The sequence below is a fragment of the Falco rusticolus genome, chromosome 10, assembly GCF_015220075.1.
Source record: "Falco rusticolus isolate bFalRus1 chromosome 10, bFalRus1.pri, whole genome shotgun sequence".
Lineage (NCBI taxonomy): Eukaryota > Metazoa > Chordata > Aves > Falconiformes > Falconidae > Falco > Falco rusticolus.
The window spans coordinates 32,082,717-32,103,692 of NC_051196.1; the positions used below are offsets into that span (position 1 = coordinate 32,082,717).

The 20,976-nt window shown below is 43.4% G+C and overlaps 1 protein-coding gene across 3 annotated transcripts; it reads left to right on the forward strand.

The window, feature by feature from the left end:
- Positions 1 to 5,967: 5,967 nt before the first annotated feature.
- YWHAB (tyrosine 3-monooxygenase/tryptophan 5-monooxygenase activation protein beta) lies at positions 5,968 to 20,426 on the forward strand. Of its 3 annotated transcripts, XM_037402269.1 has the most exons (7): positions 5,976 to 6,096; positions 7,580 to 7,665; positions 13,957 to 14,257; positions 15,256 to 15,379; positions 16,433 to 16,596; positions 17,918 to 18,013; positions 18,529 to 20,426. In XM_037402269.1, the coding sequence occupies exons 2-7, from the start codon at positions 7,661 to 7,663 to the stop codon at positions 18,583 to 18,585; spliced, it is 747 nt and encodes a 248-aa protein (XP_037258166.1). In that variant the 5' UTR covers positions 5,976 to 6,096; positions 7,580 to 7,660; the 3' UTR covers positions 18,586 to 20,426. The 3 variants fall into 3 exon arrangements, with proteins under 3 accessions (XP_037258167.1, XP_037258166.1, XP_037258168.1); XM_037402270.1 differs by lacking the exon at positions 7,580 to 7,665 and having other exon boundaries at positions 5,968 to 6,096; XM_037402271.1 differs by lacking the exons at positions 5,976 to 6,096; positions 7,580 to 7,665 and adding an exon at positions 9,902 to 10,562.
- Positions 20,427 to 20,976: the final 550 nt, after the last annotated feature.

Sequence of the window (20,976 nt, forward strand, 5' to 3'; positions counted from 1 at the left end):
TGATGGAAGGTGTTGCCCCATTCCCTCTGTTTATCACTCCAGTCAGTATACCTCAAATACAAGAGTCTGCTGTAACAACCACACTTTAAATATAAATTAGGAAGAAATCTATTTCAGTTTGTTTGGGAAAGCTCTAGAAAGCCTATTGCAGAGCTGCACATGGAACTTCTGGGGAGAAAAAGCAATTAAGAGCACTGAATATACAAAATAACCCTTAGTACCAGTGTCAGACAAAACTGAACTCACAGCTTTCAGTGCTGTGATTTATTAATCCTTTTATCAGGCTTATGCCATCCTCTAAATTATTTTCCAGCTCTGACTGCTGGTAAGCATTTCCTTGGAAGCTGTGGGCTGTTAAACTGCTAAGGGTCTAGTGGTAGGTGCTTAATAAGGAAAAGACACCTTGAACCACAAACCAGAAAAAAGAACAGATACCCAGTTGGAGACGTGCTACTTCAAGCTTTCACCCTGACTTCTCTCAGAGAAATGAAGTTTTTAAGAGTCATTTGCATGAGTAGGTGGAGTCTCTTCTGCAATTGATTCGTCGCGCGCTGGAATTTGATATTTGGGGCAGAAATGGAAGGAGGGAAATTGTTGTCCTATTTAGGAGCAGATAAAACTCCACTTTGTGCTATAAATTCTTTTTTGAAAGTCAAGGTTTGCACAGGATGAAGGCTAAATATTTCATGCATTTATTCTAAATATAAAGAAATTCTTCAGAGCTCTAGGAAGCTTGTGTAAGCTTGAGGGTTTTAGGCTTTCAGATAGTTCCTGTTTAAAAGAAACAAAGTGAACACCAAAAACCCAGGCTTGACTTTGAAGCATGGCCTGAAACAGATACATATTGCTGTGAGAGAAGCTGCTTTCCCCAGGGACCTTCAGAGAGAACATCATGCCAGGCTCCTCTATGCCTTATACCAAAGAAGGAGCTCCACCACTCCATGTATTAAGGAGAGATTTCTCCCATATTTGCCATAAGGGGCCTTGACTTGTCTAAGTTGAGCCCACCAAACCCCAAAGGGATCCATCCTCCTGCCAAAGGGAGGTTTCGCCACTGGCTGCATCTCCCGTGAAGAAGTCCAGCTGACCTGCACCCGCTGAGACCACCAAAATTTTAACAGACCTGACTGATTAGTATGGAGGTATGTTTCTTCCATAGCTACTTTTCTAGCAGAAATCACACTTCAAAGGCACCCAGAGGATAGCTGGTTGTGAGGAAGCTGGAGCTCTGCAAGCCCCAGGCAGCCAAGCCTTGGAACCGACGCTGGCTTGGAAGACCTGCACAGCAGACTGGTATTACATACCAAGAGAGACAAAGAATGAGAAATCAGGAAATTGAGTAGTATTGGTATGTCCTAAAGATCTGAGTTTCCTATAAAATGAATGCTTGCCACACAATTTCAAAATACCAAGACATTTGCCTTTCTTTACGGCTTGTCAGAAACAGCTAATAAATAAAAGATCAGGGGTTGGGAAGCTACCTCCTCAAACCCCTCTTATCAGGCTGCTTTGAAACTGGATTTCCTTAAGTTCATTGAGTTGGCAGCTTTGAAGGGCTTGCTATGTGTTCCTTGGCTTAAATATTTTTTGGGCATTACCTCGTATCAGATGTACACAACAACTCTACAGGTTTCAAGGGCTACAAAATTTACAGCAATATATGCTGTTCCATTTCTCTTTGGTTTTTGCACTGCCACTATTTATGAGCTGCACATAAATTACCTGAGTTTAATTCATGAGCCAGAGTTCAGTGCATTTCCCCAGAAATAGCATTCTCTGTTTGGGACACTACTGCCAAAATTGCATTCCTGGAGCTGAATTCCTATCCCATCCAAGACATTTGTTCTACCCATATTTCCCATCATATTATTTTATACTATTTAGGTCATTTATATTTTCATGCTCCCACAATCACTTCTTATATGTTACTTTGCAATTATGCTCTTACCTGTGTTCTCTGAAGTCACCTTCAGGCTTTTAAACACCTGCAAATTAAAATAGCCATTTGACTTCAGTCCAAATTGCATTGAATAGAAAAGCTGTGCTAAACCACTTGCATTCCTTGGACACAAGGAAGAACTGAAAGATGCCCAAACAAAGTATTATTTAGTCTAGCATTTAGCTGGCAGGAACCGTGAGGAAAACCTGCTGCTCTTTGCTTTAAATGTTGCTTTAGTTATAGTTAATAATAATGCTAATATTAATTCTAGCCTATGCAAGATGTTTATGCCTAATCCTGGTTTGATTGTAAATTTAACGAACCTAATTCTAGTTTCATTTTCATCACAGCTGCCTGTAATGTCACAAGCAGCTTACGTACAGAGAAAATACAAGACAGAAATGAAATGCAGAAATTCTTCCCTTGGGGCTTTTTTCTTTCCCGTTGCAGAAATATTAATGAAAAGAATACTGATCGTTTTCCTTTTTTTGTGTTCCTAGTTGCTTCCTCACAAGCCTCCTTCTTATCTCCACCACGTACAATTCAGAGCAGCACCACAACCAGCACTGACAAATGATGAAATTCTTAATACCCTGGCCAGAGTTCTGCTGGCCATCCCAGCCATCAGTTCCAGCAGGGCAGCCTCACAGCTGTCATAAACCACTACGCTAATTCCATTTGGGATCCATCACCTAATACATTGTTTAGTGATCTGTGAGATACAGCTCTAGAACCACTGAAACATCCAGGCTGTATACAGACTCTCATACATGGGAGAAGAAGATGAGTAACAGAAGAATCAAGAAACAAAATTACTCAGTAGGTAACAATTGTATTTCGTGAGTGGTTTTGCTACAGCATGAAAGTGTAACACCTTCCCTTTTCATTCAAAGACTGCTGAGTAGCCAGGGAGACGTCAATTGCAGGCGCAGTGATCATGCAGTGCCATCAACTGTTTGCTTCTTGTATCCACATCATGAGACCTATTGCTTTCAACAAAAATGACTGGAAAATAATTGCAAAATTTGAGCAACTCATCAGGATTTTGTTTCTGAATGAATTTTTATCAATTTAAACACAATATTTTGCTCAGGTTCCCTTTTCTTATGCAAGAAGTGGGATGCCTGAGGGCAGGTACCTTGCTGTGGAGAGCAGCAGTTGGAGCAGCTGCGGGTGCTGTCTGCTGGGAACAACTTGCTGTAGTGTCGCTGCTTGCAGAGGGAGCAGACCCAGGAATCCTGGTCTGGCAACAGGCCATCTTTGACAATGAGGTTGTTCTGCTTCTTTTTAACTGTTTTTGATGCTAAGTAAACTTAATGCTGAGAAACATTTTTGAAGACTGAGATCCTCTCTCTGTAGAGAAAGCAGTTGCAAAAGCCAGGAACAAACTGTCCTTGCATGCCTGGGCTGTCTGCAGAGAGGATTCTTCTAAAGATGAAGCCTATTATGGGTAGTATGTGGGGACAACAATAGGCTTGGAGTCATGATGCATCATCTATCCTGCCAGAAGACAGCAATCACCAGGCTTGACCTCCTAGGTCATCCCTGTTGGATGGGACAACTTTACTTAACCTGGAAAAGGCACATGTATAATTTTATATATGTTTGATAAATAGCCAGAGAAGAGCACGGGTCTCACAGTTCTTGTAATGAACCACTTCTCTAACAGGGGGACTCCGTCTTGGCCACAGGCTGTCTCCTTTTCCAGAGCAGAATCCTGTGATCTCCCTCTTTGCATTTTTACTCTGCATGTGCCTGCAACTCACCATGAACACAACAAGCATGTCCGCAGCGCAGCCAGCTGTTCTGCCCTCCCCAGAGCAACAACAGGGATAATGCTGACCAGCTGCTAAAGCCAACTACCATTTCTACTTCACGCTTATTTACCTGAAGTGTGTCTCTTTCAGAAAATGCAGAGCAGTGTGCCTCCTTCTGGAGAGCCAGGCAGGCTGGTCTCTGTGTTGGTCTTGTTTATTCATGGATCAAGGCTGCCCCTGAGGAAAAGGCTACTCTTTCACAAAGTTTTGGATCTCCTGTCTCAGATCCTTTGAGCAGCATCAAGCCAATGTGCAATTCCTTCTCTGAAAGGTGACACTTGGAAAGACTTGCTGCTCTTGCAACACGTTTCAGAGCTGAGGTTTGGTGCTAGTTCCAGCCTCCACCCTTCTGTGCCCGCAGAAGCTGCAGGATGCATTGCTTATCTCACTTACAAGGACTAGGAAGACCCCAGGGTAAGAGGAGTTTGCAGAGGAATTAACTGTATTATTAATACTGTCTCAGGGGCCTCTGGCTCAAGAGGGATTTGGCCGCAGGAGCAGCAGCATGCCCTGTAGAAGCAGAGGGTGGTATTTTCACCTCTGTGACTACACAGTGCTGAATTGCTCTATCTGGGTATTGCGAAAGAGAATGCACAAGCCAAAAATGCCAGCTGAGAAGGACTGCAAAGCACTTCAGAGGCGATGGCTGGAATTTGATCTGGGCAAACTGGAGGAGCGGTATGAAGGGAGATGGGTGGACCTCACTGGAAGTGGGAGGCATGAGCTGTGACAACATGGACACTGCAGTGATGAGCTAGAGTAGGCAGCAAGGTGAGAAGGCCGAGGGGGATACAGCAGGTGACTAAACGAACAGGTGTCGACAGTGTGCTTCTACAAACCAAGCAGTATATGCGGATATACATTACTGTGGAACGCCAGTAATTCCGCCACAAACCAGCACTCCCAAGGCCTCAGCAAGAACACGGGGAATGGCCCAGATGGAAACTGGGAAAATAGGGAAGATCAGGGGAAAAAAACAAGTTTTGCCTAGGAAAGAAAAAGAGAGAGAGATATGACAGTAACAGATCTAGCTGAATTGGTGTTTGCAGCTTGAGATAACTTGCGGGTGCCAAGTAATTTTCCTTCTGACTTTCCAAAGTAATTAACCTTTGGACCGAGACTAAGCAGGAAACTAATGAAGTCTTTCCATCACCAAAAAGGAATCTGACAGTGACTTTAACAGGACCAGGATTGTATCTGAGACACTGAGAGAAAATTAGGCTCCAGGATACTGTAATTGAACAGAGCACCTTTCAGCCCCAATAACAATGCCTTGAGAAGCGGTGCTGCTATAAACGTGAGACTTGGGAGTGAGGGGTGTGGGGGGGTGTTCAGTCACTTCTTATCCAAAAGGATTACATGCATTACAAAATTGAACTCTTATACTTGGATTCCTCCTTGGAAACCGAGCTAGACTTTTCCTCATGCCCCAAAAATGCTCTCTTTCACCTTTTCTCTAGTAAATGTCATTTATTACAGTTGCATAAAACTTATCTAGGTGATAAGGATCTTGTCTTTTCAGTGAAAACATGCAATTTTAAATTGTAAGGAGGAGCCACTTAAAGGTCACCTTGCAATTTAAAGCAGTTGTGAGCTTTTACTTGTATGACGGTGCACAGAATGGCACCCACTGTCAGCGGCAATGTGCTTTATCGTGAGGTTCAGCTGGAAAACAGTAGCAAGAAATGGCCAGAAACCCGAAAACGCTGTCGTGTTGTTGCTGGAGAAGTTGCTGCACTTCCCAGCGGAGCTGCTCGCTCTCTGGCACCGGTGCCTGAGTGCGGGCGGCAGTGGCCAAGGCCTGCCCGGCGTGTGTGCCACGGGCTCGGGCAAGGCGAGGAGGCGGCAGCCCCGCGGTGCCAGGCGGGCAGCGGCGGCAGGCCTCGCTCGGGCCGGGGCAGGCCGCCGGCGGGGTCCCCGGGGCCGCGGCCACTCGGCCTCCCCGCGTACCACCGCCCCGCTGAAAGCCGCCAGCCCCCCGGCCCGGCTGAGCCGCCTCCCCCGGGCCACGGGCGGGCTGGGCACTGCCGGGCCGGCGGGACCGGGCGGGCGGCGGAGACGGCGGAGGCGGCGGGGCGCACGGAGACGGCCAGGCCGCGGCGGGGCCCCTCCCGTCGCCATAGCAACCGCGAGCCGGCCGGCGCCCGCCGCCGCGGCCCCGTCGGCCCAATGGGGAGGCGGGAGGGGCGGTGGCGCCCCCTGGCGCCGGAAGGGGCGTGTCGGCGGCGCCGGAAGCCGGGCCGGAGCGCCGCAGGGGTGTGTGCGTGCGCCGAGCGGCCGCCGCGCTCCGAGTCGCCTCGCCCGCCGGGATCCAGGCCGCGGTGCCACCGCCCCCGCCAGGTGAGGGTCCCGGGCCCAGCCCCGCGGCCCCGCCCACGCCTCCCCCCCTCCCCTTTCCCCGCGGGCTGGCGCCGGGCCGCTGCGGCCCCGCTGGCGTCCGCGGGAGCGTGCGGGGGAGGCCTCCCCGGCCTGCCTCCCGCCTCCCCGCCGGCCGGGCCCCGCGCCTCTCCGCTGGCCGGGCCGCCGCAGCCCCCCGCGGCAGGGAGGGGCGGCGAGGGCCGCGGGGGGCTGCCTCCGGCGTTCTGCGGCAGGGTCCCCGCGCGGGGGGCGGGGGGCGACGGGCGACGGCGGGTCCTGCCCCCTCCGCCCCGTCCTCCCCGCTCCGGGTAACGGTGTGACCCTCCCGCGGCTGCCGCTGCGGGGCCCGAGCGGGCGGCGGCGGCGGCTCCTCCCCGAGCGCCCGGCCCGGCCCTGCCCCGCCCCGGGTGAGTCAGTGTCTCCCCGGCGGGCGCGGCCGGCCGCGCACACCTGTACCGAGCGCCGCGGGCTGCCCTGCCCGGCGGCCGGGGGAGGAGGGCCGGTGGGCTCCGCCGCGCAGCGGTCGGCGTCGGTTGCCGCCCTCTTCCCGAAGGCTCCCGCGCCCACGACCCCGGCCCAGGGGAGGGGCTGGGGCGTCCTTGCCGCTTGGCAAACCCAGGGGCGAAGCGCTGGCCCTGCCGGCACGTAGGGCCGGGGATGCCCACGGACGTGTCACGAGCCCTTTAGAATGAAACAAAACAGGTTTATTATTCTTCTCCAGTTTTGATCGTTTGTGTCCATTTGGGAATAGAGATGCATTTAGGGAGGACTCCAGAGGGAAAGAAGGCTGCTTCAAGCCAGTCCCGGCCTACAAAAAGGCTGGGCAGTAACCCAAAAGTAACAACCAGAGGTTTTGTTTGAGGTAGGTATCATCAGGTATTGATTGGGATGATCAGTGGCATACAGTCACCGTGTTAGCAAATGGGAGCAAAAATGCATCTGATGCAGAGATAACAAATCAGTTGTTTTCGGCTGAATTCATTATTAATAGTTAAAATACCTTTTCTACGTGGTAGGAAAACAAAAATATACATCATGCAGCACTGTAAAAGCTAAATTCCTACATAAAAACATCAGAGAGTTTGAAAACATTTGTAAGGTTTTGTAACTTCAGTGGCTGTAGGAATATCTGTGTCTTCACCCATTCACTGCTGCAGGACACCTCAGTCAGAAATTTTAATACTACTTGATGAAAAGAAGAGCTTGCTTTTATTTTAAAATAATAACAAGATATAAACTGACCTAAAAAGAAAACAAGAATGCTGGTGCCTTTTTTGCTGTTCGTATTACAGGACTGTGAGAATATACCCTGTATAATATTTTGTTTATTGAATTGGTACTGTTAAAGTGATAGACTCATTGCACAGATGGGCCTAGTGCAGTTTTCTCAACCTCATTATGTCAGTACCGCATGTTCTGATCTCTGCTATTTTGATGTTGAGTGTTTTTTTTTTTCCCTAAGCAGGCCTTTGCCAGTATGCAGCTTTTTGTGCTGCATGTGAATAAACTCAGATGAAGAGGAGTTAAGTAAATAATGATATGAATAATGAGGTAAAAAACTAGTACCTAATCCATCTCGTATCCTAATATGTCCCAGTAAGACTAGGCGTTAACAGTAGTATCGTCTTTTATATGGTCGCACTTTTTGCCCCACCCTATAATGTAAATACTCTCGGTTTATTATTAACAAAAGTGATTTATCTGTGATATGAATACATTAGTTTGGCATGAACTTTATGCCTGGGGGAAGATTTTTTGGGATAACGCACTATTTCCACCTGAACTCTAGCCAAAAACCAATTCTACTAGTTGGAACAAAAAGGTATTACCATGTAAGTATATTGTACTTTGGAACTGTGTGCTTGTCTCCACCTGCAGCTGTCCTGTGCAGAGTGCCATAGGTATGTAGCAGTGCAGTGCTTTTCAGCTTGCGATCCCTTGTTTAAATGACATTAAGAACAAGGCTACTGTCACTAAATTTAAGTTGTCGGTACGCTGTCAGTATTCCTACGTGCTATTGGTACTTCTCAGAGAAATTTTGCCATTGTCTATGGAGGCTGAAAACTGTTGAATGTCGTTTTATTCAAAAATTATATTGGTCAGGTTTAGGAAGCAGGAAAGAAGGATGCCAGAAGATGGCCAGAGCAGGTTTAGGCATGGCTTTATAGAATGTTAATTTTATCTGAGCATTTGTATAAAGATTTGAGCTGAAGGCCAGGGTATACGGCTAATCAGTAGATGCAGAGGAGGCTGAAGTTATGTACTGCACAAGGTCAGCAAGAATATCACAACTGTGAAGTCATTTGCCTTTTTCCCTCATCATGTTTGCAGTGTTATTTTACTGAACTTGTTGTTATACCCAGACTTTTGACAGTTGTGGAAGACTTCACTTGGTCAGGTCTTAGCAGGCATGTTCATTTTTCAGTCAGTTATTTAACAATATGTAGTAGCCTTTGAGGGAACTAAAATAGAGAAACACAACTAATAAAATCAAATGCCTAATATGATAAAGCAGGGAAGGTTTTTTGCATTCTATTTAAGGAGTTGGTTCCTTTCCTGTAAAGAATATCGGGAGCCATGTCTACTTGACAGTGAATGCCATCAACATCATGTAGATACTTGCATCAGCATGTGTGTGCCTGAATTACGGAAAAGGATTTTCCATTTGTTTTAGAAATGGTATCTCCAAAGCTCTTACTCTATGTAATTATGGAAGTGTAATTTTAAATACCACTTACCTCATGTGAATGTTTAATTTGGGAATGAATTGCCCATCCAGAAATCAAATAAGGTTTGTTCACATGTTGTCAGAAGATTGAACTACAGATTCTGTACCGGTCTGCTGCTTTGCCTGTTACAATTTGAACAGACTTACAGAGTTTGTGACTGAGAACTATGATTGCATCCCATTTCACCAAATCTGGTTTTACATTGATTTCTCACAGTGAAACATGCGGGTCTGTTAACCTGCATCTCTGCTTGACTCATTAGGGACCAGTATGTCAAACCACTGACCACACTGCTTTCTCACTAATATTTTTACAAAGTGGAAGTGTTTGTCTGATAGATGCTCATGCTTGCTATAAAGAGAAAAACAGTACACAAAAATCAATGACTTAATTAGCATCAGAAGAACAGGTCATCAAGAGCAGCAGACTTCAGGCCAACGTAGGCTTATTAGTATTGTCTTGTCAGTTCAATATGTTATATAAGCCAGATTTTTTTCAGTGTCGGTTATTTCATTTGCTTTCTGCAGTCTTTAAACAGGGTTACTTCTGATCTGTTTTGGCTTTGTCCTAAACAGCCCATGGAAATTGGAAACAATAAAGGCTATGAAGCAGATGGAGTAACTGCTGAGTAGTAAGATGTAGTTCTCAAGCTCCTGCAGTCTTCTGAAGAACATTATCTGTATGTTTTACTCCTCAGCTGTTACCAAGACGTAAACCTCTGGTTTTGTGTGTCCATCCGTTCTTGAAAGATCTGTGGGTATACTGACTTCAGGTGCTGTTCCCAGGATTGTCACACCATCCCCCCCTTCTTACTGCATCCTCCACTGAAAGTAACAAGGCAGTTACAAACAGATGTTTTACTGGTTCAGACCTCTGCCTTTGATGCTTTGTGATATGTTTCAGGGTCTTGTCCACAGGCGTAAAGCTTTTCTGGGGGTGAGAAGTAAGCACATGTAACTTTTAGTAGCTGCATACCTGCTATTCTGCATTTGTTAACAGATTGAAAGAACTCCAGGTTGTATGGGAGATAGGCGGGGGGGGAGGGGGGGGGAAAGTTACATTTTAAGTGTGGGATTTAGGGTGATTCAAATTTCTGGCAGCCGGTACTATTGGCTGTAACTGCTGCCTAGTGGATTGCATTCCTTATTGTAAATAGTGCCCAGCCACTTCTTTACGGAGGGCTACTACATTGTGGTTTGACAGATACTTAAAAAGACAGTGTCTTAAGACTTTGAAATGTATTAATGCATCTAATATGAGAATCTTTTGCTTAGAATGGGCAACTTTCGGGACTCTTCCATGGCTGTGATCTGCACATGTGTATCTGCTCCTTTTTCCATCTTCCCTCTTTCCTCCTTGCCATCATGGCATGGCTTCATTAGTGCTAGAATAGATCATTCCTCTTGGCCTCCTGTTCGTCACCTTTGTGTGTTTCGCTCCTAGCTGCAGGTAACCTTTGTTAGATGGCTTCTGTTTGTAGCCTAGAAGTATTTTTAGCTGTAGGCTTTGCTTGTTTCAGACTGTGGCACACTGATCCATTGTTAAGAGTGTGGCTTTCATCTCCTCTATGGGAGGGACCAGTTATAACTGATAGTTGCTTCTTTGCCTTTTCAAACATCACTCCTTTCCTTGTATCTTTTTTCCTTCTGGCAAACACTTCCCTCTTTTGGAGCTCAAGCCACCATAGCTCTGCAAAGCTCTCTCCAAGCTTCTAACAAGGTAAGCAATGGAGAATCAAATAAGGATTTTAAGTGTTCCTTTGTGCAGCACCCTGAGAACAAAATAATGGTAGGCTTCCTGTAAATTGCAGATATTTTGGTGCGGGCAATGATTTTCTTACTGCATTTAAGTTCTGTTAAATCCATGTCATTGAATAATACTTTGTGTTTTGTAGCAAACCTACTAACAGTACGGATATTAAGATGAACTAACTAAATAACTCAAGACCCTGTATACTGAATTTTTATGTCAAAACTGAGCCAGTGAAGTTCTGAGGAGCTCCCATCTTCAATAATTGTTACGTTTAAGATGTGCATAAATTACTTACATTACTGAGGGAAGTTGTTTGATGAGAAACAACATTCTAATGCTTTGTGCTGGTGTTTCACTTGTATAACCAGATACGTTAAACTGGTTTCTGGATCTCTTTTATCCACTAGGTCTTTGGGCCCTTGCAGTTCCCTCTGATTTCCTTCATATGTCCTTATATGAACCCACTGACTGCCTTGAACTGATTTGCATCTAAAGATAAATATGTCAGTGAGCCTGATAAAACAAACTCTGCACCATTTCTAAACTAAACTCTATATTGTTTGTAAACTGAATTCTGCACGTATGACTTGTCTACAAATTAGACCACTATTGGCAAAGTGCAGATCAAAGATAAAACTGACCTTTCAATGGCAAAATGTAAACTCTGTTGGAACTACTTGCCTCTGGACATCAACAAGCAGGCTTTTTCTACATAATAATCACATTCCATAAGGAGAAAAGGAAAAGATAAGCTGGTTGCAATAGAAATGCTTCTACAAGCTTTGCAGACTGTGAGGAAACGAGAACTGTTCTGAAACTGTTTTGTTTTAATGTCCAGTTATTTAAAATTGGCTCTTGTAATGTTAAAAGCGTTCTTCAGGTGTACTTTGTTCATGTTCAAATTTTAGTGAGTGGGTAGAGAAATGCCGTTCACAAATTACTTCCTGCATTAAGCACATAGTCTAAATTTAGTGCTGTGTTAAGGGAATGGTTTATGAGGTTTGATAGACTCAACAGTGAGGAGTGGGATGGGTTCTCTCAATGGTAAGCAGTCTGATGATTTCCGTAGGCTTGTTACGCATTGGTACTATGATACGCTTTAGAGTAGGGGCAGAAAAAATGCACATCGCACATTCTGCTCATACCTTTCTGTCCTCAGGAGCTATGCTTTTGGTAAGTCTGCAGAAGCCAATGATAATTCAGCATATCCCCATGGTGAAAGCCTCTTGGGAAAAAGAGAGCCAAACTAATCATGCCTTACAAGAACTTGTCACACTGCTACCTACAGTCAGCCTGTCTTGTTGAGGGCTTCAATCTGAAGTCTGTGTGTCACCTTTTAATAGGTGCCAGAATCCACTAGTTTAAATGCAGTGTTTGAAATGGAACTGAACTGCAGCCTAGCTTTACTTACACAAGTCTGCAAGAGGTCTCATTCCAGGAGGCTGCTTTTAGCATTACATATCCTAACTTGAGTGCATTTACATGGATGGATCATTAGACTAGATCTACAAAGGATCAAACACAAGCAGGAATGAGTGTGACTTGCAAATATAAAACGGGTAAGAGATTCGGTTGCTGGGTTTACTTCAGGAGCTTTCACATGATGTAACAATGTTTGCCTTGATATCCGGTGTGATTTTGTGTTTTGGGGATTTTTTTGCTAAAGAGCGATATCTTCAGCTGGAGGGATTGAATATGCTCATCTCAAAATAATTTTGTAGTTAGGACTCCGTCCTTGGCAGTAGGAAACTCTGAAACTGCTCATACACATGATGGAAATTTGGATCTGCATCTCATTTTCCTGGTTGAGGATTTAGTATAGGGGACTGGTTTCCCTGTATAATAGTGGTAGGGTAACGCTTGGATTAAAATACGAGCTGAGCAGTGTGTGCAAGCCGTTCTCCATCAGGAGCCTGTCAGACTGGGATCTTCAAAGGAGAGCGCCAGGGAAAAGGCTACAGCAGTCGCTTTCAGCCTGTTGGTTCTTTCTAATAGGGCTGTAGATGCTTGTCTAATGCACAGAAGCCTGTGAAAGGCAAACTGTAAACTCACTGTTCTTGTTTGCTTTTCCTTCTTTTTAGAAGTTGTTTTCAGGCTGTTAGGTCTCAGCCTGAAAAGTTCTTACCTGGACAGCTGGGAGTCCTGATGGGGATTTAGGGAGTAGGAGAGGAACTTTGTTGCTCAGTACTGACAAGAGTAACGATTCTGGGTCTGTCCAATAGTGAAACTACACACCTGGAGAAATTTTACAGGTTAATTTGGGGCGTCTGGGAGTTTGTAAGGTATTGAGGTCCACTAACTTTCATAAAGGCAACAAAGCTTGTTTAATTTCTCCTGTGAACCTAGCCCTAGGTGGTTGAATATAAGGTTGGTAGCTCAATGGCCGAGTTAAATGTATGTTAGCATTGTCTTGTAGAGATAAGCAAACACTCGAGCTGCCTCACTGACATGTTCCTTACTAACTTCAGTTTTCATTGCTTAAGCTCTTCAGGGGCCTTGTGGTCACGTGACATGTTTTTCTTGGCTTCAGTGGCTAAACTGCGTTACCGGAAATGATAAGTTGTTTCCCTATAAACAATTAGTTTTGCAGTAGTGACCGTCATGTGGGCCACATCCCAATAACTTTCTGTGGATGTCAATGTTATTTAAGAAGTCTTGAAAACCTGAGACTGCAGGCACCCTAGCTGTATAGAATTGTCCGTTACACGTATGTTGATACATGTGTTAAAAAAAAGAAAAGAAAAAAACCCAAAGCCCCAAAAGACATTCTTCTGGCAGAACAGTATAAATGTACTTTCCATAGTTGCCAACAACTACAGCTGTAGTAGGTATTGTTTATTTAAGCCCACGGAAACATCTGCTGTAGCAGGCAAAAAGTCTTGGTGTAGGGAGGAGCTGTCCAGTGCTTCAATGCTCCTAAGTAGTTGCTGTTGTATAATAATGGGGGGAAAACAAACAAGAAAACCAAAACAAGCCAAAAAAAAACCAAACCAAAACTGGTGGTTTCTGGGTTAGAACATGTAGTGTGTCCCAAGCTGAGCTGTGGCCAGTATAGGAAAGGGGAGAGATTTACATAGGGAACATATTGATTTGCTGTGCTTAATGCCAATATGAATTTTGCTGCATTTTGAAGAATAGTGCTTACCTATCTTCAGGATTGTGATTAGTCATTTATGCATAGAAATTATACATATTTGGCAAAGGGTCAAATAATTTTTGAAAAAGAAATCCTTCGTATTTGAGTCGATGGATTTCCTACTTACTAGTGACTGTGGGTTCTGCTTCACCTTTCAGCATTAACTTCCACAGTGCAGACAATCAAGAGACACTTTTCTCTCTTTTTATTCCCTACTAATTACAGGAGAGCCATGGATAAAAGTGAGTTGGTACAGAAAGCCAAACTGGCTGAACAGGCTGAGCGTTACGATGACATGGCTGCTGCTATGAAGGCTGTCACTGAGCAAGGACATGAACTGTCCAACGAAGAAAGGAATCTACTCTCAGTTGCCTACAAGAATGTGGTTGGTGCCCGTCGCTCATCCTGGCGTGTGATTTCCAGCATTGAACAGAAAACAGAGAGGAATGAGAAGAAACAGCAGATGGGAAGAGAGTATCGTGAGAAAATTGAAGCTGAATTGCAGGATATCTGCAATGATGTTCTGGTAATAATCCAACAGCAAAAATAACAGTAGTTAGTACTGCAGCATTCTTCAGAGAGGCTTAAGGAATCTTACTGGTGCTGTAGACACTGCAGCACCTTAGCAGGGGAATAATTTTGCATAGCCATGTACGTGGGTCCAGTTCTAGCTCCTAAGTTACCTAATCTGTTTCTTAGGGGGTTTGTTATAAAAGAGCATATATTTTTTTAATACAAAAAAGCAAACAAGGCAATATTGAAGACCGCTAGCTGCTGGCTAGGGCTCACCGTGAAAACAAATTTAGATCTGGGGCACTGGCATGAGTCCTGCTAAAAGGCCTAGTGTTTAAATTCTTTCGTTAATGAATGCTGACATCCTGAGGCTGGTTGAATACTTTTTTGGGGATGGAGAAAGTATGTATGTCTTCCCCCGCCAACTGGTTTTGCTCTTTCTTTCACTTAGACCAGAGGGATTTGTTTTATTGGTGTTCGTTTTGCTAAAGATCAGTCAGGAGCAGTTGCTGTCAGTACTGTCAGTCTTTGCGTCTCTTTCTGAACGCACATGTGCTGACTCTGCTACTATTCAGCTTTTCAATGGGAGTTGCAGTTTGTTGTGGATAATTTCACTGCTATGGGTAGAATTTGAGTTTGTGGCAGCAAAAGTGACCAGACTTGTACTGATGTCAAGCTGCTGCTTTTCATTAGTTTGGTTGTGGAAGGTAGGTTTGCAACCATATTTCGAGGAAAATCTTTGCAGCCTTAAGCTCTGATAGCCATTAGATTCTGCAGGAGTGAATTGTGGGCAGCCTCAGCATAACAAGTGTTGTTCTTTCCAGGGGTTAGGCTACAAATAGTTTCTATTTTTTTCTGTTTAGACAACAGTAGGGAAAGTGATTAACGCATGAGTATACATAAGTCATTGTTAATTATTTTAATAGCTCATGCTTACCATTGTAACAAAGACTGTTTCAGACATTATTTTTATGACTTGATGGGGAAAAAAAGTGATGTTTCCTTTCTCAGGAACTCCTGGATAAATACCTTATTGTCAATGCAACACAGCCAGAAAGCAAGGTCTTCTATTTGAAAATGAAAGGCGATTACTACAGATACCTTTCAGAGGTGGCATCTGGGGACAATAAGCAAAGTAAGTAGAGATGAAATCTCTTACTCTGCTGGGGGCCAAGCAGAATAAAGTATCAAAAAATACTTACATTTTTTTCCTCTAACGTAAAGTATCTATTTCTTTTTGCTACTGCTCTGTAGTATTGAAGACAGGTGCAGTGCAAGTCACTTGTAGAGAAAGACTTCACTGAAATTATTAGAAGGGATTGGCAAATGTTCATCAAACCAGTCAAATTCTACTTGCAGCCCCTGACCTCAGTGACTGATTTTCAAGTATGTTTGGCAGTATAAATCCTTTTCCTGGAAAATGTGGGGGTTTTTCTCTCATGGAAAATGCTTTGTTCCTGTCATCTCTTGTTTACACTATGAATTTAGCTCTCAGTCTTAGCTGTTTGCAAGCTTTCTGCATGCAAATAAGGGATATTGGGTTACTGAGTCCTAAGCTGATTAATCCTGACATTGTAAAGCAATGCTGAACTGTGCCTGAATTTCTAGTGAGTGTCTGATGTAGTCCATGTCTTGCAAACTTAGTTTGACGTCATTCTGGAGCTTATTGTTACCCATTAGCCAGGAAGGGACTGTTATCTTTCCTCTGAAACCCCAAACTGAAATTCAAAGTTCACGACCTAGCTGCTAAATGTTTCCTTCAGTTTAAATAGGTAGATCAGATACCTCTTCTTCCCCAAACGATTTTTGACTGGGTTTATTATTCAGAGCTACTATTTCTGCAGCTTGACTGGAATCAGACAGTTTAATCGCAGTACACTTCAACTTAGGTAGAGTTTGTGTGCGTTCAGATTGGTTGGAATTTGTTTTGCATAAATTTCATTTTAAGTCTTTATTAAAATGTTGAACTTAATTTCTGTATGTCAGAGTTTTATCTGAAGAAATATTTCTGCCTTAATAGTTTGGTTAGCGGTAGGCTTTTACATGTAAAGATATTGAAAGAAGCATCTGTGCATATGTAATTGTAGGAATTTCTGGTGGCACAATAGTCTAGACCAAGAATATAATAGCTTCCCCTGTAAAGTAGGGTGATGTACTGTGCATTAATGTGATTGTAATTACCTTGCAGCAACGGTAGCAAACTCTCAGCAAGCTTACCAGGAGGCATTTGAAATTAGCAAGAAAGAGATGCAGCCAACACACCCCATTCGACTTGGTTTGGCTCTAAATTTCTCTGTCTTCTACTATGAGATACTAAATTCTCCTGAAAAAGCCTGTAACCTGGCAAAGACGGTAAGCAAACTCTTCATGTTACCAAGTTTGTGGAGGCTAAGGAGATAATTATAGTTACAGTAGCACTTTGTAGAAGGTCATGCTTGTTTATATCAAATTCCTTTAAAATTATGTCGTCTTTAAACTGTTGTAGTATATTTTCAGGTAGGTTAGCTAGCTAGACTAGCTTAGCTTTAAGTAAAGCTAATTTGCTAGTGCAGTTGATCCAATGAAAGGGAGGACAAAATACCTCTTCTTACATCCACCTAACTCTTAGGATGCGCTTGTGACAAATTTGAAAACACTTCTAAAGTGAAATATTTATTTAAATTTGAATGCTTAGCAAATGCATGAAGTGTCGTCTTTGTGACTACAGTCATAGCCCTAAATGTCCTTGTGTATCTGCATGTGCCTCTCTCCAGAGACCAAAAAAAGCTTGTGTGATGGGTTGTGCCAAACAAATAGTCTTATTTTTCTTAGCCTTCTCCCTAAAATAGGATTAGAGCCTTCTAAATGGAGCTTTTTGCATCTGTGAAAATTGCCTGGTAGTAACTTGAATAATATGGTATTAGTTGAATCTTTGTGTTCTTAATATGCTCTTCAATAATAGTTTGTAACAGGGAGCGATGTTTTGCTGTGTAAAATGCTGCTGCTGTTCCTGCTTTTTTTGGTTAATAGGCTTACATCTGTTTGAAACCTGAAGGAAGAAATAGCATTTATTCCTGGCTTTCTGCTCTCAGCCTTGTAACATGGGCGCTCATGTGTAACAGATTGATGGGAAGAATAGCTTTATTAATTTCTAGTGGAGCATACCTGATTTCCTATGCTGTTTTGAATAGAAATCCCAAACTTTCCACGCCACCATCAGAAACCCTGGTCTTCCATTTTCTTGCCTACTTACTTATGTACAATATATATCAACTTAATGGTACTTTTGTCTTTTACTGCCAGTTTAGACCAGTGAGACATTCATTTTTAATGAAAGTATTGCTTTGAAGTGGTGTTCTTAAACCTGACTTCAGGCTGTGTAAATCATTGTTCAGCGCGACAGAGTAATACTTTGAAATTAGTAAAAAGAAAGAAGCTTGCCTCTTCAGCACTTGGTATTGGCATGGTAGTGAAGTTGTTCCAGGCTTTAATGTGGATCCTCCTGAAGCCTTCTGTTTTCCCGCTGGTGGTTTGGTGTTTGCTTTGGTTTACATTCCTTCTTTTGGTGGAAAAGAAAAATACTGGAAGCTGCTGTCACAGAGTTTGAATGTAATGTGGCAAACTTGTCAGTTCTGCGTAAGCAGAAGTGAATTCAGAGCGCAGGACGTGAAAGTGCTGTCTTGCATGTTTTTAGGCATTTGACGAAGCGATAGCAGAGCTGGACACGCTGAATGAAGAGTCTTACAAAGACAGCACTCTGATCATGCAGCTGCTTAGGGACAACCTCACTGTAAGTATAATGTGCCAAGCCACCGCATTCTGTGCTGTTACTTCGTTAGGCTGCTGGACCCCATAAGTGGGACTCAACTCCTGAAGACTCAAGTAGTTCTGTACTATTAAAAGCCTTTTTTTGAGGCATTAGCTGCATGTCTCAACTGCACTGGTTTTTGTAACCAGACCAGTTAGACTTGCTTGTTTAAACCAGAAATCTGTTGTTAACCGCTGTAACAAACTCAGATTTTTCTCCTTTTTTTTTTTTTTTTTTTTTTTTTGGAACACAAAGTGGAGTCTGTTCTTAACAGCCAGCTTTACATTGAGCTTGCAAACTTGGGCTGGCTTTTTAATTGTTATCCTCCACTCATTTTCTAGTTCGTTATTCTTTAGCTTTACTCTTAAGTTCAGTTCTGTATTGCTCTTAACTGACAAAATTGCACAGCTGCTGCTAATTATGCTGTCTTCCCTTTCCTGACAATTGTAACTAACTCTGTGGTTTCAGAATAAACAAGTGTTTGTATTTTCTTACAGCTATGGACGTCGGAAAACCAGGGAGATGAAGGGGATGCTGGGGAGGGAGAGAACTAATGGCTGTCACGCTTCACTATATGTTCAATGTCACCCTGTATCCTACACATATATCCCTTTGTGCGACAAGCAAAAAGAATAGTACATCGACTTTTCACAACCTCAACGTAGCAAAAACTGTCTGTGGGGTAAAAACAGTTGGTTGGTGTTTTGTGTACTTAAAGCGGAGGTCGGTTATTATAATGGCATTCCGAACTTTCCTATTTCGAACATTTGCAGTTACGATTACCGTGTTTATATTTTTAACTGAACACTGTGATTATGGGTTTTGTGATTGCAATTGACTTTACAAAACTCTTATTGGTAGAAAAGTAGACATCAATTATGTAACTCTGGCAAGCTTAATTTGGCACCAAAATAGTCGAAGTACAATTCTGTTGTAAAGTTGTACAGAAAGTTATAAGAGATTCTATTGTGACACTGGGGCATGGAAGGAGAACAGTCCGATGTTGGCATTCCAGTTGGTAACACTGCTATGGGTTAGTTGAACAGGCACACTCTGTAGACATTTGTAACCAAGTCTGAGGCACCGCTTTCAGTCAAAAGCTCACTTTGTCAATCCTGTCTTTCTGGGGATGGGGTTTGTTTTGGGGAGGAGGGTAATGGGGGAGTTAGCAGCTTGATTTCCAAACTCTTTACACTGGCAGATAACCGGGTTTTGACTTCTAAAAGTGCTTTTGTGCTCATACGACATGCATGACTAAGCCCCTTCCCACAGCAATAACTTACCTAATTATACCTTAGCTATTCTTCAGTAGTGAGAATTCTTGGTTCACTACCATGGACTTGCAATAGGAGAAGATTCAATTTTTTGAATGGCCTTATTGGTTTGGATGATACCATGAAGTGATCTGCCACTTTTGCATTACTTTACTCTTAGGTGAATCGAAATCTCCATGGTATTCCCATTTTGATTTTGTTCTGGAAACTCCTTAAGTAATCCACTGAGCCATCTTTAAGTTCACTTTATAGAAACTTTTCTCCCATTGGACTCTGTTCATCCTTGACCCTCTCACCTGTTTAAACTCCATTAAAGCGATTTTGGACTCCCACACATGCGTCATCCTTTCTTTGATTATGGGTGATGGCAGGATGGTGGGTGAGACCTGAGCCTGCTCAAGGACAGGTTTCTTTCCTGGATGTTTGAGAGCTGCCAGGGCTGTTGCAGACTTCAGCTCTCGTCTGCCCGTTTTTGGTGGTAGTGGGAGCCAGCTCCAATGTTCAGGATTTCCCATTTATCGTACTGGAATGCAGACCTACACATCCGTAACGCTTGTAACGTGTAATATTTGAGCTCCAAATGTCCTCACCTAGTTATGTTTCAAACATGTCCCATTCAATAAAACCTAATAAGAGTTGGCGTGAATAATGCAGTGGAAAAGATTAGGAATAGTCACCTGTCAGTCTCGCGGTATCATCCCCCTACCTTCACATTCCACTTAGGTATAGGATCCATCTGTTTGTCTGTCCATCTGTCTGCTGAAGAGAATTTCATGCACTGATTTTGAAACTCCCCTCTACTAGCTGAACAAATTGTGCAGTTAATACTTGGCGCTTGATAAATGCAGTAGTGAATGTGGAACCGAGCCTGTCTGTATATCTGGTAGCTCTTTTCGCTTTGTTTTTACTGACCAGTATTCTGCCTAAAGTTTGCTTCTGTGATGGTTATATTGCCTAGCACACACGTGGTTGTGAGAATAGTATAGCAAAAAGAAATACCTGGTTATTGATGTACTAGATTTGTGTATGTCTTTTAAACAGTTCTAGTTTCACCTTACACAAAATAATCAGGAAAGTGTAAAAGAATTCAAAAGTGAATAATAAAAAAAAATTTTATCAGTTGTGTCTGTTATCTTTGCTGTCCTAATGGCAAAAAAAACCCTGTAAAATAACCAGTTACTTTTATTAAAGGCTCAGTTCTTGGGTTGTGTGAGCGATTCATGGTTCCCAAATACTTAATTACTCATTCCTTTGCAGAGAGACTTCCCCACACACCCTGCCAGATTTGTAGTAGCAAAAGTAGTTGAGGTCATACTTATATTGTCATTGCAGGACTCAAACTGCAACTATAAATACCGATTTAACTTGCCATGAGTCACTGCATATTGTGTGAGATAAGGCTGTTGGTTACCTTTAAAGGTCTTGGGGAATTTTTTCAATACGTGTTTCTGGAGCAGGGTTAGCTCTTCAGCTGGCCCTCTTATCGATCGTCTGTTTGCACACCCAGCTGCACGAGTGAACTGTAACCTGCTCGCGTGCCAGTTAACGCCGCTCTTCTCAGCCGGTGGTGTGCGAACGCAATACTGGGAGTGCAGCTGGACACCTACCTGCAACTGGAGGCGTCTTCCTAGAAAGATGAGTGCTTGAACGGGGATAGCAGTAGCCAGGCTA

Excerpts from the sequence above, each read along its gene's own strand:
- YWHAB (XM_037402269.1), top strand. Across the intron at positions 15,380-16,432 it reads ATCTGGGGACAATAAGCAAA|CAACGGTAGCAAACTCTCAG; the intron begins GTAAGTAGAGAT and ends ATTACCTTGCAG. Across the intron at positions 18,014-18,528 it reads TGCTTAGGGACAACCTCACT|CTATGGACGTCGGAAAACCA; the intron begins GTAAGTATAATG and ends ATTTTCTTACAG.